The sequence below is a fragment of the Trachymyrmex septentrionalis genome, unplaced genomic scaffold (assembly GCF_001594115.1).
Source record: "Trachymyrmex septentrionalis isolate Tsep2-gDNA-1 unplaced genomic scaffold, Tsep1.0 scaffold20, whole genome shotgun sequence".
Taxonomy (NCBI): domain Eukaryota; kingdom Metazoa; phylum Arthropoda; class Insecta; order Hymenoptera; family Formicidae; genus Trachymyrmex; species Trachymyrmex septentrionalis.
The window spans coordinates 5,968,875-5,988,556 of NW_017305180.1; the positions used below are offsets into that span (position 1 = coordinate 5,968,875).

The following is a 19,682-nucleotide window of genomic DNA, read 5'->3' on the forward strand; positions in this document are numbered from 1 at the left end:
ATTTAAAACATTGAAGTCAGGACCTGAAGTCACATGTACTCCTGAACATTGTTCCTATTTAATGTTTGTTGGAAAATGCTTTCATATTAATTTGTTTATATTGCTTTTTTGTATTAGTTAAAGTGCGCATTTTTATGAATACACACTATGATTAAACACAAATACGTAATGCACACCTTTAACTACGTGGAAAAAATTAAACGATTTAATACACGTGACTCACGAGCGTTTAAAAGAAAAGTTTACGACAATGACACAATTGGTAGACGAACTATTTATTACGCAAAAATGAGTTTGCAATGGAAGAGTATAAATTATTATTGCCATTAATGTTTTTCTCCGGGATATAAATTGTTACTTTTTGCAGACCGTGTTCTAAAGTCAAGAAAACATTGACATTTTGCTTAAATTGTTTACATAAGAGAAAAAAAGAGGAAAGAGTTGAAGCAATTAAGAGCTATTATCGATCGGAATGACGTGTTGAAGTTTTCTCTTCTCATTTTTCAGATTAAAATTATGAGTTCCGAGTCGTGGACCTTGCCTTCGAAGCAAGGTCTGTATGACCCTACCCTCGAACGAGAAGCTTGCGGCGTTGGTTTTATCGTCGCCATTGACGGGAAGAGGTCGCACAAGGTGAGTCGATTTTAAGCTTCGTCTGTCTTTATAAAGTTCAAAGAACGACCCACGTGTCTCTCGAGTGTCGCACGTTTGATCTTTGCAATCTATTATAGGTGTACGTCCGTATATTGCGTTGCACTGCATAAAGCATAGGGTAAAAAAAGTGTAATAAAGATAAGATAAACAGCTAAATGTGGAAAATAAGTAGTATATATAGTTAATAAATTCGAACAAATGAAATTCTTAAATATCGAGAAAAAAAATTCAGAATTGTCGATAATAAATAAAGTTTAGAATAATTAATGTCTCTATTTTAAAGTTGGAAAAAAGAACTCAAAGGCTTATATAATATATGAGTTTAGGTTAAAATACCTAAACATGAAAATTGCGCATTACTTTAAAGGTAGGCGCCGCTTCAAATATGCAGAATAATGATTAGATAAAAAGAGAGAATGTTTATTAATGGAATATCTATAATCTGAGAAAGAAATAAGAGACCTCCACTTTATAGATGAACTCGTTGATAATATATGGATATATCAATACAATTACGCGACTTTTTTTCATTGAACGACGATAAGAATATTGGACTGATTTTCTCATATTTATGATCGGTTATCGAATGTGAATTTCAGATCGTTCGAGATGCTCAGATATTGTCGGCGCGAATGAATCATAGGGGAGCATGCGCCTGTGATAATGATACTGGTGACGGTGCTGGTGTGCTTTGCGCAATACCACACGATTATTATGCCAATGAAATTCGGTAAGAGAACTCCCAGCGACATGCTATAAGTATCTTATTTGTCGACGAGATCGAATCTGGTTTCTGAAACTTTTATAACTTCTAACGTACTCGCGAGAGAGATATCCGATTTAATCGCCCAAGCCAAATGTTCCTGTCACATTTGGCGCTACATACTATCTGACTGAACTAAAAGTTTAATTTCAGTTCTGAATTTTCATTATCTAGATCGTAATGCTATCGGAAAGAGGGTCCAACATCTTGTTCCAATTTTTCTCATTATTATATTAGTGTTAATTTAGATATCTTTTCATTTTTTATTCAACATTTTTATATCAAAAAGATTTTTATTCAAAGTTGGAAATATTTTATAAATAATTGATTTCACTTGGAAAGGCAATTATACATAATTTCTATTATCTATAAATCGTTCATGATATTAATCCTTCATTTCAAATATCTCATTTCTAAATTAACATTCTTCGTTGAAATTCTCTTAAATCTACAAAGCATAGTTCCTGCAGAACTTTTAGATGTCACATATTCATTACTTCTTACAATAGACATTTATATCTGTAGCAGATATTTATAGTCGATTCTTATATTTAAGATCGTTTTAAATACAGTCTTAAGAAATCATAAACCAATCACATAATCATATTAGCATCTTAACATTACTAAAAACATAACTTAAAAACATTACTTAAAGCGATCTTGAAATAAGAACTGACTATGAATACCTATAGCCTATCACTATTTTGCAGGCTTTTAATTTCACAAATCCTTGGCACAGTTCTATAAATCTTTCGTCATAAATCTCTGCTTTGTCACTTAGATCTCGAATAAATCTACAGACATTAAGTTTCTCCGATCCACAAATCCTTGTACTAGTTTCAATAAATCTAGAAATTACAGTTTATTAATTCAATAAGATTTTGATAGTTCAGACGTGATGAATTAGTTAAGTTCATTAAGTTATTTTTCATATACATTATAGCCAACAACAAAAGATTGAACTGCCCGAGTTCGGACAATACGCAACCGGTATCTTGTTCCTTGACAAGAAAACTCATAAAGAAGCAGAAGCCGCATTTGAGAAGTTAGCTAAGGAGTGTAATTTAAAAGTATGATATATATTGGTATTATTATTCATTGATCGGTTTCAATGATTAAATTATCCCATTGCTTGGCGTGTATTAAGTATCTCGTATAATCTCGAGATCGTGTAATTCGTAGGTGCTGTGTTGGCGTAATGTTCCCACCGATAGCTCCCAGATTGGCCAAGTGGCGAAGAAATGCGAACCGTACATGCGTCAAGTATTCGTTACTGGCGATCAAGATGCGGAAGCACTTAAGCGACAGGTAAATAATTTGTCTAATAAGTAATTTATCCAATCGCTAAGATCGAGTTGTGCCTGAAGTCAATTAATTCTGGTTAGTGTTTCGTCGTATCTTTAAATTTTAACTTTGTACTATAATTAACATCAAAAAATAATTTATTTTCTACTATTATTACGAAAATATTTATTGATTGATAATTATTTCCATTATCTTCAGACCTTCTCTCAAAAGATTCCCCAAGAATTAATTATTAATGATAAAGTTAGGCGCTACACCGTACTCCGAATTAAACAACTTGACATTTAACAACTTTGCTAATTTATAAAATTAGTACTCGGATTTGTCGTAGATTTTCCACGATTTTCAAGGTGCATATTAATGCGCGTATAAATCCGTTGATCGTAAATTACACGTTTTTTACATTTTTATCGCGTTCTATTTGTCAGATTTTCGTGCTGAGGAAGAGATCATCGCATTCGATTCCGCGACCGGAATTGCGATACTACATTTGCTCGTTGTCGTTGAAAACAGTCGTTTACAAAGGTCAGCTCACCGCTGATCAGTTATGGCTTTATTTCACGGACTTGAAGGTAAGTCCAAATTATTTTTGTCCTAATTCGTTTTTCCTCAGAAAAGTGTTATTGTTGTCTGGAAGTCTTACATAAAATATATTATGTGTGTCGTAACGAGAATAATAACGTAATATTGTATAAATTTTTTTTTCTTTTATATCAGTCTCCGAAATTTGAAACCTATCTGGCACTGGTACACACACGGTTTTCTACAAACACTTTTCCGAGTTGGGAAAGAGCGCATCCTTTACGGTAAGATACTACATAAAAATCCTATAAATATGAAATATAAAAATACGGTAAATAAGATATACTATAAATGATTATTTCTCCATAACCACTTCTCTGAAAAACTAATTCATCTCTTTTAATAGTGAATTCGAAACGAGGAAATATTTATGTTTTTTAATTTCGTTATTTTTTGTAATATAAATAAAAAATTTCTGCGAAGAATTTTAACTAACTATTTATCAATCATATAGTTATAATCCTTAATGTTATTGCTTAAAAAATACATGAAACTGCTATTATTTTTTTTAATGGAAAGAAACAAAAAAAGTCGATAAAATAGACTTTAAAAATACGAATAAAAGTGTTTAAATTTTTTTCAAATCTCTTTTTACGACCATTGTGAAACTAAGAAAAAACATACATATATTATGCTATAAATAACTAAAAGATAAAAACTCCTTTTAAGTACTCCTTATTGAATAAGGTTATTATATTAATTATCGACTACTTATAATTCCTCTCTTTATCTTGTTATTTGTTGGGCATTTCCTTTTCGGTACATCAAAGATCCATAATACGTGTTTATTTTATAGGTAACACTGCAAAACAATTCTGTTTTCACAATTCGGTAGTCTTGTATTACAGCGATAAATAACTTTATCGTAATGTAATCGTAGTTTTCGCAGATTTCCGTTTCAAAACCGCAAACAGCAAACACCGATATAACGTGCGACGTTTGTCCATAGCTTGCTTGCTCACAACGGCGAAATTAATACCCTGCGCGGCAATGTGAACTTTATGAAGGCACGAGAAGGTGTGATGAGCAGTCAAATATACGGCGATCAACTAAAGCTGCTCTATCCAGTCGTAGAACCGAATCTCTCTGACTCCGGATCAGCGGACTGTGTGCTCGAGTTCTTGGTGATGGCGGGACAACGCTCTTTGCCCGAGGTAAATTTACATTGAAATATGTGAAAAACGTCGTCTAATATTAAAATATAAAGTATATTGCTGTAGATCCTCGATCTTACGGAAAATTGATTCCACATTTTTATAAAACTTCTCAAAGATAGTTATTTCCAGAAATCATTGGTTTCATAGATTTAGACAGATTCTAAGAATTTTTTTTTTTAATCTCTATAAAATTTTTCATAACAATTGTTAATCTTTGATTTCGTAGATCCTTTGTTTTAAAGGACTTTTTTTTGCTTGCTAGAGATACTTTCTTCTACTTTTGCTAAGTACTTCAATTTTTATCGAAAACCAAAAAATTTTTACTTGTACTTTTAATGATCTGAGATACCACTGATCTTTGAATATACAGAATTAATGGCCTTCATTTCATCAATTCTCTGAATTGCTGCGCGCATTACGGTTCTTTAGTATCGCAGTTTCTTGATTTCAAGAATCTCGGTCTTCGAACAAACACTTGAAACATCGTTACTGAATCCAGGCTGTCTTGACAATGGTACCAGAGGCTTGGCAGAATGACTTAACGATGGCTACTGAAAAGCGGGACTTCTACCATTGGGCGGCATGTGCCATGGAACCCTGGGACGGTCCAGCTCTTCTGACCTTCACTGACGGTCGCTACGTCGGTGCTATCTTGGACAGGTAGAAATTTTTTATCTCTTATTACGTCTTGTTTATTACACGTTTTTACGTAGGCTCCACTTCCCTCTCGTTCGTGCTGTCTGGTAATCTTTGCCACATTTTGTATCCATAGATCCATGAATCTGCGACTTCTCGAATCGAAAATGATTCGCAGTTGTGCGGATTTCTGGATCTTTGGTTCCACTGACTTTCAACACTTTGAGTCCAGTCGGATGTTACACATGTCGCATTTTTTTAAAAATGATGAAGAGAAAATGTTACCATTGTTTGTACATTAACGACGTGAAATAGATTCATTGTCTTACGTGTTCGTTTAAAAACTTCTAAAATATACAAACTGAGTAAATGTACTATCAGATTTTTAAAACTAAATAAATGCGGCGATAAATTGAACTCTTAACTGTCGATGTGTCCACAAAATGCGAAAGATAAATGTTTGTTAATTCGCTATCGTATACAGTTCCCGAAAATTATTAGAAAGAATTGACATAAATTTACTGGAAGCTGTACAGGTAAGCAAGTGAATTCTTTGCACTGAAATAATTCCATACAATAGCGAATTAATATCGCAAGAAGAATTGTAAATATCATTATAAGTATTTCACAGGCACGTAACAGAAAAAATATAAAATCTGAAATATTTATTATCTAATTTGAACAAAAAATAATAAGATATTTCACAACGATGAAATCCACGTTGACAGCTAAGAGTAAATATTAATTAAAAATTAAAATCACGCGATTTAATTAATTCTTTGGAGTGTTCCTGTTGTAATGCAGCAGATATTTTCTTACTTTTTAATTTTCTGTCACTATTATCTTATTTTGCAATTTTAAAATGTAATTTGATATGAAAATATTTCTTTGTTGTCTGTCATTGGAAACTTTTCAAAGTACAGTTCCAAAATAAATACAGAGAGAAGCGAAGAAATTGAATTGAAGTAAAATTCAAAGTGTTGAAAGAATCCTATTGAAAAAGAAATGAGCCGAACGAAAGGACTTTGCGGTGTCGTTTGTTAGGGGAGCCGCGAAGAAAGAATGCTAGGCTACGTGGGCGTATTGCCTACGCTTTGCAAGACTCATTCAGCAGGATTAACGGTGCTCACGAAATACATGAGAACGGTGCACACGTAGAGATACTCGGGTACAGGTAAACATGGATTTCTAAGGCAAAGGGAAGTCGTGCAATCGAATGGGGGACAAATAAAAACACCCTTCCTCCCATAGATCCAGTTTTTTTTTTCTACTATAAAGATTACGCGGAATAAAACGTACGATAAAAATATTCTTTAGAGAAAACAGAAATTTCTTTATAAGGATATTTTTACAAAAATTACGTTAGAAAAGTTATTGAAGTTTTAGTTTAATCGAAACGCTATTTTATTTGTAGATAAGAGAAAGATTTACATTAACAAGCAACAATCGTGAAAGAAAAAATTAACGTAGCAATGTCCATTAATTGATTGTCCTAGGATATTTTAGAATTGAAAGTAACATTACAAATAGAGATTTCAAAATTTTTAAATCGATTACCATCGTTATTTATTTACGAACATTTTAAATAATTGTTTTCTAAAACATTTTAGTTTTTCTTATTATTGTTTACTTAGCAATTAAACAAATTTCTGTTTTAATAACATTGGTTTTTTTTTATTTTATTTCAAAGTTTATCGATAAATTTTAATAATGAAATAATTGCTATTTAAGTTGTTTTTTAATATATTCATAGTTAACTTAGCATCTCGTAAAACATGAAATTACTTTTAAATATAAAATAAAAATATGAAGAGTATTTACTTGGATTGAAAGTAATCACTTGAACGTATAAAGGACGATATTTCACGCAAAAGAGTATATATAAACAAATAAATAGAAAAAAAAAATACGTCAGAAAAATTTCGCGCGACTTCCCTTTGCCCTGCCTTGCTCTGTACAGCCGAAATGAGAATCGATGTTTACGATTTACTAAGTGTCCATCGTTGTCCCAACGTGCTGCTAACGCAGGTAAATAGGGCCTAGACCAAGAGACTGAGAGAGCGAGAGAAAGAAAGATGATATAGAGAGAGAGTATAACGCGAGTAAGCCAGCAGGAAGGCAGGCAAGCGAACGAACGAACAGCAATGTAGTTCACTCAGCTGATACCTAGCGCGAGACACAGAGGTGGTGTGAAATACAAAAGACCTTTTTGAATTTTTGTTTGGCAGAAACGGCCTGCGCCCATCGCGCTTCTACGTCACTAAGGATAACATGATGGTGATGGCGTCCGAAGTGGGCGTCTATGATACTCCGCCCAGCAATGTAGTCCTGAAGGTAAACGAAGGAAATATGCGCATCCCAAGCACCAGCCGGTCCCACAGGAGTGTCTCTCACTCTGTCTGAGGCGGAGACAGCTAGCTCGCAGTGATTTATGATTTACCGACGAATCAACCCCCGTATGCTCAATCTTTTTCCCCCAGCCCTCTTTCTCTCATCTCCGCGCCTATTCTCTACATTTCTCCCCGAAATACAGCAATTTCAGCTAGTGGAAGAGCAACCAAGGAGACCCTCGCGTCTGCCCAGGGAAGTTTGGACCCTTTTCTCTCTGGTCAACAATCTCTCTACGGAAGCGACGAAAGAGCCTGCTCGCATTACAATTGTATAAAAACAATGCTTGCGCGTTTAATCGCGCGATAAGCCGCCTTGGATTTTTTAATGTCACTTGAAAGTTTTATTGTCCGAGAGCAACTTTCGTCGGCATTGTTCAGTGGCCGGTAATATTGATCGTCACAAGTGAGCTTTTAATCAATTTTCGTAAATACTCTCCAACAGAGCGACTCTCGTGTCAACGAAACTCTCAAGTGAATATCTAGCTTCGATAACGCGTCTTCTCGCCATCATTCTCGACGGTTCACATTTGTCTCGCCGACTAATTATTATTATGTCACAAAACTCGCTTTGTTGGCCTCCTGCTGATTTCTTACTAGAAGAGGAGGAAGAGGAGGTGGCGATACGGCAGAACTCTCTTTATTAGAAAATCAAGAAAGTGAAATTTCGAAAACAATAAAATTCAATAAAAAAGGGCAGCATTGGGAGAAAACATAGCTTGTTGATTCCACGGGATAATGGTTTTTGCAGATTTATGGCTTGATAATTGCATGCTTACGCAAATTTTAAGTTCCAGAGGTCTTTGGTTATACAAATCGTTGATCATATACGTCCTTGGTTACATATGTTGCGTCCTCGGCCAGGTTCTTAAATCTGTGGGCGTCTTCGTTCTGGGAAAGCACCATCATGCGATTTGTTTACTACACAAATCACTTTTTTTCTCACCATATTCATCTATGTCTAACAAATACATTACTCATTACATTTTGGCATCTCTGTCGGAAGCAACAAGCGCGTATCGTTTTCATAAATAGGACTTACGTCTCATCGAGCGCATCGAAACAGATGCTCGTGTATAAATAGTCCAATAAACAGAGTTCTACCGTGCGAACAAGAATAAAGCAGTTTACGCTCGTCGAATGATTTAGTGCGAATTCTATAGATCTCAAATATTGCCAAAACAATGTAATGTACTGGCACTCTGCCTTTACACTGGCCGATGATCATCAATACCAACCATTGAGACGATCATCACTGACTTCATCCAGGATTCGGTAATCCTCAAGTGTATATTTTATGCGTGCATTTTCTTTCATTCCTCTGATAAAGCTGCAGAAATGTCACATTCGAGGATTAAAGGTAAATCGATAGCGATACCCAAAGAGTCGGTAAGGGCAGATTGTCATCAATCGATCCGCAATACCTATTCGCTGTATGTTAGTATACATGTATAATAGCTAATCACATATATCGTATTTTATTTATTTTTTAATCATGTATCATGTATGATGTATAATTTGTCATCTAGGGACTAGGTTTGTATAGAGCTGTAGGACCGTCATCCAGTGCTGTCATATGAATGTCGATCATCGACGTGTCGAACCCGTTCTATGGCGATTATTGGTGTACTCTTTTATTTGCAGAGTCGCTTGAAGCCCGGCCGGATGCTTCTCGTTGATACCGAACAGAAGAGGATCATACAGGATGTCGAACTGAAGTTGCAAATCGCTCGAAGAAGGCCTCATTCCAAGTGGCTCAAGGAACAGGTAGCTAAATGTGCTTTTCGTCAATCGAGAACAATTCACGAGCAATTGTTATATTGTCGTGCTTAAATTTTACTTTGAAAATACAAAGTCGAATTTTAAATCCTATTTAAATTCTATTTAAAAAGATGATTGTCCGACTGTCCGAAAAGTCAAGAAGTTTTTTATAATCTGGTTTTTTTTTTCATGACCTTTTCTATTATAGTGAAGATACCAATTATGAAGCACTCTGTACCTAATTTATTTATGTTTTATACATAAGTTATATTAAAATTAACGCGCTTGCATGAAAAATAATGGCACATATCATGACTGTAGCCTATAGCTCGAAAATTAAATAACTCTTCGCTTTTCTCTTTGTTATTGATTAACACATAATATTACACATAATATAACTAATTAACTAATAATATATTATAAAGTCATTAAGTGTCAATGTTCTTCGTGAAATATTTAACTTAGTAATTTCGTTGGTTTTAATGAAAATTGCAATAACATAATCGCATAAAAATTGACATTGAAATTCATCGCAAGAAAAATATCTAATGTAAAATTAACTTTTTTTGCACTGCTGTACATGCTGTTATCATCATATATGCAGAGGGTGAGTCGTTCTCATATCGTTATAAGTATGTTCATTTCTTTCAGTACGATATACAATTGGAGGTAGCAATATAATAAAGAAATACAAATTAATATAGTATAGTAGATAGTAATATAATAGCGAAATATTATAAATATGTGTGTGTGAGTAAGTAGAAATGTCTCTGAAAAAAATCTCAGATAATTCTATTTTGCATGGAAAATCACTGCACCTGTTAACTTTATCTCTTCCTATTTTTTGTTATTATCTAATTTATTAATTATTCAATTTTGCCAATAGAACTCTCGGTTTGTTATCTGCTTGTGCTCGATTATAGAAACTCTGAAAGCAATTCAATTGCAGTATCAATTCTACTCTTTAGCTTCATTCTTGCGACGCTCATAATTTTGGTACCTAGTAGTTAGTGATGCTTTTTTGAACGCAGATTACTATGGATGAATTGCGTGCCGCACATGTTTACAATAGCAATGCAGAGGACATAATCGAAAATAGTCTAGCTGTCGAAAAAAAGAACGCTATCAACGGCATATACGAGGTTTCGGCCGTGAATAAAGTTTGGAGCGGCGACAAACGGCTGTCTCTTTATGGTTATACTCTGGAGACTATCAATTTACTACTTCTACCTATGGTGCAAACTAAGTATGTATACAAATAATTTTTTCCTATCAATATCGTATTTCTAATTACAGTATGTTCAATATTTCATGTAGAATAATAAATGAGTATAAATACTAAAAATTTTTATAAATTCAAAGATATGTCCATAGAGTTATTATAAATTTAATGTATCGTCATTAAACAATATTCCGATACTGTTTCCAATATTGTTTAAAATATCTTTTTTCCCTTTAATAGAGTCGTGATTTCGATTATTTTATTGTATATATATATATAATATATATATATACTACTATTATCTTAATATTAAATTAATACGAAAAAATTATAATACACTATAACTTTTTCGTAAATAATGATATTTTTCTTAATAAATATTAACGAAAAATAAAAATTTTTTTTCAGAAAAGAAGCGTTAGGATCTATGGGTAACGACGCTCCCCTAGCGTGTTTATCGGAATTTCAACCGTTATTATACGAATATTTCAAGCAATTATTCGCGCAGGTACACAAAAATTTGACTATCATTAACTTGAGAAACGGAAAAAATTATAAAAATTAATTTAACAACTAAATACAATCCAACATATTTTATGTATGTATTAACGCAACTTCAAATTTTAATTTCTATCTAGGTAACAAATCCACCGATCGATCCATTCCGTGAAAAGATTGTAATGTCGATGCTCTGCCCAATCGGGCCTGAGAGTAACATTCTGGAACCGAACGAACTGCAAGTACATCGTCTATTCTTGCCTCAACCGATATTGTCTTTAAGTGATCTTGAGGTTCTCAAGCATACGACCCATCGCAATTGGAGAACAAAAGTAATCGATATTACTTACCCTCTTGAAGATGGATCTGGTGGTTTGTTGAAGACGCTGGATCGCGTTAATAATGAAGCTAATGCGGCTGCTAGGGATGGTTATCAATTGCTCGTGTTATCTGATCGACGAGGTGGTCCAACAAGGTAAGTCCAATCTGTGAATAAAAATATTAATACATTCTAAACTGATCTTGAAAGAAATGAAACTTGAATTTGTTTGTTGATTTTAGGATTCCGGTAAGTAGCCTATTGGCGTTAGGTGCTGTTCATCATCATTTGATCGAAGAGAGACAGCGAATGAAAGTCGGTCTCATATTGGAAACCGCCGAGGCTCGAGAGGTGCATCATATTTGCGTGTTACTTGGTTACGGAGCAGATGCTATATGTCCTTACTTGGTATTTGAGATGGCAAAAAATCTAAGAGCAGATCACGTTTTCGATGAAACCTTTACCGATGATATTATTTATAAGGTAAGCCTCGCAAAATTATTATTTAGAAATGTTAATGATAAAAAAAGTATTTGTATGAATATGAAAAATAGATATATATAAAAATTGTCTAATGATTTTAATCGTTTAAATTCCGCAGAATTACGCAGATGCTATGGAACGAGGAATCGCGAAAGTGATGGCCAAGATGGGAATCTCGACTTTGCAATCTTACAAAGGAGCGCAGATATTCGAAGCAGTTGGATTGGCCGACGAAGTCATCGATAAATGCTTTAAGGTATTTTTTTTTCACAATCCCTAATATATGTAGTATAAGAGTTTTTATATATATATGTATTTATTTATTCATATATATACCTTATTATTAAAAATAGTTTCAAGTAAATAAATAATATATACATATTTATCAAATTTGTTGATTTTTAAAAATATTTGTGATTACAAAATAAGTAATCTTTTTTCAAGTAATATCGTTTGGTTCTTCAGATGCATATGATTAAAATAGGATCCAATTAATGATCATTTAATGATTTGAATTCATGAATGATGCATCTTATTGTCAATTAAAAATTTAATTTATTATATTACATAGTAAAAATAATATTTTTGTTAATTGCAAACCGACTTGAATTTTTCAGGGTACTCATTCTCGTATTGGTGGTGTGACGTTCGATATTTTGGGCAAAGAAGCGTTCCAGCGACATCAAATGACGTACTGGAATAAACCGATGGATTTGCTGGTCATTAACAATCCAGGAATTTATCATTGGCGATCCGGCGGCGAGAAACATATTAATGATCCTCTTAGCATCGCTAGTTTACAGGTAACAAAACATAGTATTCTAAAAACTAAAATATCGACAATTTACATCTACTACAAAAAATATAATCATGCACAAAATCCTTATTCTGAAAAAATATATAAATGTGTAAAATAGGATAAGGTAATATAATTTCAAACATGATATAATTGTGAATGAAATAAGATTCGAATCCAATTTTCAAGTTTGTTTTTGTCCTGGTACCGTTCAATATTCTTCACACAATGAGATCAGGATTATCAAACTTGAACCTTGAAATTGGATTCAAATCTTATTTCGTTTCGAGAATTATACGATGTTCAAAATCGTATCACCTTATCCTATATTTTTCTTTTACAATCCTCTTTCTTTCATCAGGAATATGTTGTCTCCAAAAACAACTCTGCTTATGAGAATTATCGCAAAACCACGATGGAAGTAGTAAAAGCTTGCACTTTGCGTGGCCAACTTCAACTGAAAAAGTCGCGCGATCCGATTCCCATTACGGACGTGGAATCCGCATCAGAAATTGTGAAACGGTTCGCGACCGGCGCGATGAGTTTTGGTAGCATCTCCATGGAATCTCATTCTACCCTGGCAATCGCTATGAATCGCATCGGCGGCAAGTCGAACACCGGCGAAGGTGGTGAAAACGCAGATAGGTATAATAAAGAAGAAAATAAGATGAGGAATTTAATGATCTAAAAATTTCCATGTCATGATTTCCACTAACGATTTTGAAGATTATCATTATTGCGATTAATTAATATGAACATAATATTGATTAAATTTATAACTGTTTATCTTTATCCAACAGGTATCTGAATCAAGACCCGGAGTTTAGCAAGCGTTCGTCTATCAAGCAGGTAGCAAGTGGACGCTTTGGCGTTACTGCCAGTTATCTGGCAAATGCAGACGACTTGCAGATCAAGATGGCACAGGGCGCGAAACCCGGTGAGGGCGGCGAGCTTCCCGGTTATAAAGTCACCGCAGAAATTGCTGCCACTAGGCATTCGGTACCCGGAGTCGGTTTGATCTCTCCACCACCACATCATGACATCTATTCGATTGAAGATTTGGCCGAGTTAATTTATGATCTTAAGTGCGCCAATCCAAACGCCCGTATTTCCGTCAAACTCGTATCTGAGGTCGGAGTGGGTGTCGTCGCCGCTGGCGTCGCCAAGGGTAAGGCCGAACACGTGGTGATATCTGGCCACGACGGCGGCACTGGCGCCAGCAGCTGGACCGGCATCAAGTCCGCTGGATTGCCGTGGGAATTAGGCATTGCCGAGACGCATCAGGTGCTGACCCTAAACAATCTGAGGTCGCGCATGATTGTGCAGGCGGACGGCCAGCTGCGTACAGGTTTCGACATTGTAGTGGCTGCGCTGCTTGGTGCGGACGAATTCGGTTTCAGCACCGCTCCATTGATCGCAATGGGTTGCACAATGATGAGAAAATGCCACTTGAACACTTGCCCAGTAGGCATCGCCACGCAAGATCCGATATTACGAAAGAAATTCGAGGGCAAGCCAGAGCATGTGATTAATTTCTTCTTCGCATTGGCTGAAGAGGTAGGAATGATTTAGGCGTTGTTATTCTTAATGTCATCATCTTTCATTTATCTTAATATTTTTTAGCTTGGTTTCTCTATATCTTGCTCATTTTTACCATTTTCATGTTTTTTCATTATTCTTTTAAATGTATTTTATTCCTAAAATGATTATTAAACCAAAATATTAACAGTAGAATATTAAATAATTACATTTTTATGTTAAAATTGAGGAAACCTTAATATATAAATAAATAATATAAATTAAATATAATACAATTAAATTTTTATAAATATGGAGTATTATTTTAACGTACATATTAAATTATTTCTATTAATTTCCTTGTTTCTGCAGGTACGTTCGCATATGGCGAACTTGGGCATCCGCAAGTTCCAGGATCTAATTGGACGCACAGATCTTCTTAAAGTACGTGATGACATCTCTGTTGAGAAAGCCAAGACTCTGAATCTTAGCAACGTTCTGCGAAGCGCACTGGACTTACGACCTGGCGTGAATATCAAGGGCGGCACCGTAAAACAAGATTTCCAGCTAGAGAACAGACTTGACAATAAACTAATTGAACTAGCCGAACCTGTTTTGAACGGGGTACACAATCGAGTCGACATCGAAATGAACATCAACAACGAATGTAGGGCATTCAGTTCGACACTGAGTTATCATATAGCTAAGTACGCCAATATTTAAAAAAATTCTTTTGCACGTAGAAAAATATCGATAAAGCAAAACTGATACATCATTTTTATCAATAATTTTAGCTTTCTTAATTTTATTTATCTTACAATTATTTTGTAGACGATTTGGGGAAGCTGGATTGCCCGAGCATAGCATTAATATCAAGATGAAAGGCTCTGCGGGTCAAAGTTTCTGCGCTTTTATGACAAAGGGTATTCATGTTACTCTTGAAGGCGATGCTAACGATTATGTTGGCAAAGTAAGTATGAGTTCCTTAGAGTGCGGACACACTAGTCCTTCTGTACCCCATTTCATTAGGCTACAGAAAAAGACATCGACCCATTCATACGAAGCTTCTTTGTGGTGCCACAAGAAAAAGACGATTTGTTTACAAGAAACCTAAGCGAAACGTTTCTCTCTCGTGCTACAAAGACCTCGACTGGTCGGTGTATTTTTCTATGGCGCAAGTGACTCATATACTCACATCCTTAAACTTTTGAATTTGCAACACAAATAATTTATACATAATTGTATATTGATTTATTCAATTTTATATTGTATCGTATTAAATATCTAAATATTAAAACTTTAACTATTTTTAATAGCTTGCTCTTTTGCACAGAACGAATAATTCTATTTGCAGGGTCTCTGCGGAGGTGAAATCGTTATATACCCGCCAAAGGATTCAGAATTCAACTCGGAGGCGAATGTAATCGTCGGGAATGTTTGTCTTTACGGAGCTACTTCCGGAAAGGCCTATTTCCGTGGTATCGCTGCTGAGAGATTCAGCGTACGTAATAGTGGAGCGATTGTCGTAGTGGAGGGTGTGGGTGATCACGGTTGCGAGTACATGACCGGCGGTTGCGCTTTGATTTTGGGTCTTATCGGCAGAAATTTCGCGGCTGGAATGTCCGGTGGAATCGCGTATGTTTTGGATGTCGATGGTTCTTTCAAGAGTAAGTGCAATCCCGAAATGGTGGAGTTACTACCGCTCAACAAACCAGAAGAAATCGCCTATGTGAAACAACTATTGGAGGAATTCATCGAAAAGACCGGCTCACTGATTGCACAAGACTTGCTCGCCACATGGCCAGAACCGACTACAAGATTCGTCAAGGTCTTCCCTTACGAGTATCAACGGGCCCTCAAACAGCTGGAAGAGGAAAAACAACAAACTCCCAATGTCATTAACGGTAATGCGCAAATAACAAATGGCAAGATCAAAGATATAGAAGATTCAATAGAGGATGCGGAGATGGCACAGCGAAAGTTGGACAAGATCAAAGGCTTCATGAAGTATTCAAGACAGAAGATCATGTATAGACCTGCTGAGAAGCGTATAAACGACTGGGATGAGATATACAACTTCCAGGGTGTCAGAAAAACTCTGCGAGTGCAAGCTGCAAGATGCATGGAATGTGGTGTTCCGTTTTGTCAGAGCAGTCATGGTTGCCCATTAGGCAACATCATTCCTAAGTGGAACGATCTCGTATTCCACCAAAATTGGAAGGAGGCCTTGAATCAACTATTGCAAACTAATAATTTCCCTGGTGAGTCAATTTATAAGAATATTTTTGCTAAATACAAATCCTTCCGCACTTTGTGATAAATTCGTTCCCCTTCTATTAACAAACTTGATTTTACTTTTTGCATATAATCATTTTATTTTTGTGTATAATTTCTACATTCTATTGCGTTTATTATTATTTAATGGGAGTAATCAATTATTTCTTTTAATCTAATAATAGATATCATCTTTTTACTGATTTTTTTAATCAGTTAATTATGTGGATGATCTGTATCTAATTCTTTGAAATGAAATAATCTAGAGTTCACTGGAAGAGTCTGCCCCGCACCTTGCGAGGGTGCATGCGTCCTAGGAATTTCCGAACCACCTGTGACAATCAAGAATATTGAGTGCGCCATAATCGATCATGCATTCGAACAAGGCTGGGTAGTACCTCATCCACCGACAAGAAGAACCGGACGATTAGTTGCTGTAATCGGATCTGGTCCTGCGGGATTAGCAGCCGCCCATCAATTGAATAAAGCGGGTCATACAGTGACTGTATTTGAAAGAAATGACAGAATCGGTGGATTGTTGCAATATGGTATACCGACGATGAAGTTGTCTAAACAGGTTGTACAGAGAAGAGTCTCTCTACTCGCAGCTGAAGGAATCATCTTCAGAACGAATGTCGATGTAGGAAAGAATATTACAATGCAGGTAAATGAACGCATTTGATAATAATTTTTTACAATATTATATGTACAATCATAAGTATATAAACCGGAATAACGATTTTGTTAAAGTATCTAAAAATGTAATTAGATACAGAAAATAATGTTAGATCATCAAAATAATCATGTAGGACGCTCAAGCTGGTTGCTAAAAGTCAAAACTTTTTGCAGTATTATTTTGATAGTCCAACAAAATTATTTTTAGGTTTGTATCTAGCTAAATTTTGAGATATTTCAGCAAAATTGTTCTTTACGTATAGCAGAAAAAAAAAGATAATATTTTTGCTTATATTTGCACAGATATGTTCGTCATATGACAAATTATTTTCTCATTTCTATAATGTTTATATATTCCAACAGATTTCTTCATTTCCTACTTGTACTTATCTCTAAAGTTTATTTATATAATTTTTCGATATTCACGCATATGTATATTATTGCAGGAACTTCAGGAACAATATGATGCGATTATGTTATGTACGGGCGCGACGTGGCCTCGTGATTTGCCGATTCCAGGTAGACAACTGGAGGGAATACATTTTGCAGTAAGTTTCCTAGAGCACTGGCAAAAGAAACAAATGGGTAACGCAGCGCCCTTAGATATGCGGCTAATAGCCAAAGGCAAGAACGTTATCATCATCGGAGGCGGGGACACTGGATGCGATTGTATAGCAACCTCACTACGTCAGGGTGCAAAGTCAATTACAACTTTTGAAATCTTGCCCGAACCACCAGTCCAGAGGGGCAAAGATAACCCGTGGCCTCAATTTCCGCGAGTGTTCAAGGTCGATTATGGTCACGAGGAGGTATCTCTGAAATTTGGTCGAGATCCGCGCAGATACAGTACAGTGAGTAAGGAATTCTTAGATGACGGAAAGGGTCACGTGAGTGGCATCAGGACGGCGACCGTGGAGTGGCGGAAAGACGAGAATGGTCGATGGAAAATGGAAGAAGTACCAAATTCAGAGAAAGTGTACAAATGCGATCTAGTATTGCTTGCAATGGGTTTCCTTGGACCCGAGAAGTACATCGCTACGGAAGTGAACGCCGAATTGGATGAAAGAGGAAACTATAAGACTCCATTCGGAAAATATTGTACTAGTTTATCCAAAATATATGCGGCAGGCGGTAAGTATATAATATTATTGCGCCAGATATATAAAAAATTTTTTTAAATCTAATTTATTATTTGTCAACCAAAAAATTGTCCATATCTTGCATCGTAAACTTAGTATCGATTATAATTTAAAATTTATAATTTTATTTAATTGTATTAACCCTCAGTACCCACAAAGGGTTCTCAATCTTCAAACGTTAGAGTAAAAAAAAATTAATTAAAATCTATGTACTACAATCTGAGATTGCAAAGCAATTAACAAGCAAAAGAAAACACTGGGTTACAAATACCTGGTGGGTAGACAGGAACTTTTTTGAGATGTGAATATTGAGGGTTAAAACAGGAATATATTTTTTTAATGTTTAATTTATAATTTTATACCTTGTATTTCACACAAATTTTTTATTATAAAAGTCATTGCACCAATCAAAATTGATAGTATTATAATCTTCATATTAATTATCTGAATTAGTCTAGCAATTGTGACTTACGAAGGCGTGAATATATTATATATTTGTTATATGTATTTTTGTAAAATAGATTGCAGACGTGGACAGTCTTTGGTAGTGTGGGCGATCGCAGAAGGTAGATTGGCCGCAAAGGAAGTTGATTTGGCCTTGATGGGAGAAACCGGCCTTCCCGGAAGCGGTGGTGTCATAATCGGCGTTAGTGCTTAAGGACCTTCACGATGGATGTTGGTCTTCCAATTAAAACAAGAAAAGATCCACCGTGTACGCGAGGAAAGAGTCGTATCGACTATTAGAAGGCAAGGGAAGAGTCCTTGGAGATCCAAGGATGCGAAGAGTGCTCCAGGATCCGAGGATTCGAAAGTTTCATGAATCCAAGAGAGATACAAGCCTAGAATTGTAGGATTCAGAAAGAGTCTGAAAAGATGTAAACATTCAGAAATCAAACTATCAACAATCCAATGATTCATAGCTCCTAGAATATGGAGATCACAGAATTGTCCTAGGACTAAAATTTTAAGAATTGAACATTTAAAGATCTTGAGAACCTAAAAATTAGAAAATTCGATGTTCGAATATTCTAACAACGAGAATATTAGAAAAGCAAGTTTCGGCTTCCACAAATACAAAAATTGAAGAATTTGAAGAATGAAAAATTTAAAAATATGAAGAAATAAAGAAAAAAAAATTATAATGACATATGTGACTCAACATTACAAGAATTCAAGAATCTTTCAAAAAAATTTAAAAAACAAAAATATGGCAACTATATCCAACAAATTGCAAAATTGTATATTTAAAAAATTTTTTAAACATACCTAACTTTATGTGATAAAAATCTAATAATTTCAGATATAACTGCAAATAATTTGCAGATGTAACAGCTCTAAAGATTAAAAAATTTAACATTAGTCAAATGGAAAATAAGAAATCTAAAAAATTTTAGAAACTTTAAACCACAAATCTACAATTATTGCACATTCAAAAAAATCTGTTATGTTTATTCTACGACAAACTGGCAATTTCAGGAATTAAAGAGCATGAAATCTGAGTATTTGCAAATCA

At 35.0% G+C, this 19,682-nt stretch overlaps 1 protein-coding gene across 5 annotated transcripts in view; it reads left to right on the forward strand.

The window, feature by feature from the left end:
* The window catches only part of LOC108747754 (putative glutamate synthase [NADPH]), a 36,609-nt gene extending 17,342 nt beyond the window's left edge, over positions 1-19,267 (forward strand). For 3 of the 5 annotated variants that reach the window (XM_018485470.1, XM_018485472.1, XM_018485473.1), the window contains 25 exons: positions 508-633; positions 1,254-1,384; positions 2,361-2,487; positions 2,600-2,725; positions 3,151-3,294; positions 3,440-3,528; positions 4,254-4,458; positions 4,961-5,121; positions 7,326-7,431; positions 9,129-9,251; positions 9,850-9,852; positions 10,277-10,491; positions 10,876-10,975; positions 11,106-11,440; positions 11,527-11,767; positions 11,886-12,023; positions 12,385-12,570; positions 12,925-13,208; positions 13,364-14,120; positions 14,454-14,788; positions 14,913-15,051; positions 15,436-16,342; positions 16,622-17,019; positions 17,477-18,161; positions 18,691-19,267. In XM_018485470.1, the coding sequence (XP_018340972.1) occupies positions 517-633; positions 1,254-1,384; positions 2,361-2,487; positions 2,600-2,725; positions 3,151-3,294; positions 3,440-3,528; positions 4,254-4,458; positions 4,961-5,121; positions 7,326-7,431; positions 9,129-9,251; positions 9,850-9,852; positions 10,277-10,491; positions 10,876-10,975; positions 11,106-11,440; positions 11,527-11,767; positions 11,886-12,023; positions 12,385-12,570; positions 12,925-13,208; positions 13,364-14,120; positions 14,454-14,788; positions 14,913-15,051; positions 15,436-16,342; positions 16,622-17,019; positions 17,477-18,161; positions 18,691-18,827 (6,189 nt within the window). In that variant the 5' untranslated portion in view covers positions 508-516 and the 3' untranslated portion in view covers positions 18,828-19,267. Of the gene's footprint in view, positions 1-507; positions 634-1,253; positions 1,385-2,360; positions 2,488-2,599; positions 2,726-3,150; positions 3,295-3,439; positions 3,529-4,253; positions 4,459-4,960; positions 5,122-7,325; positions 7,432-9,128; positions 9,252-9,849; positions 9,853-10,276; positions 10,492-10,875; positions 10,976-11,105; positions 11,441-11,526; positions 11,768-11,885; positions 12,024-12,384; positions 12,571-12,924; positions 13,209-13,363; positions 14,121-14,453; positions 14,789-14,912; positions 15,052-15,435; positions 16,343-16,621; positions 17,020-17,476; positions 18,162-18,690 lie in introns of those variants that run through there. The other 2 variants (XM_018485474.1, XM_018485475.1) reach the window with 2 other exon arrangements.
* Positions 19,268-19,682: the final 415 nt, after the last annotated feature.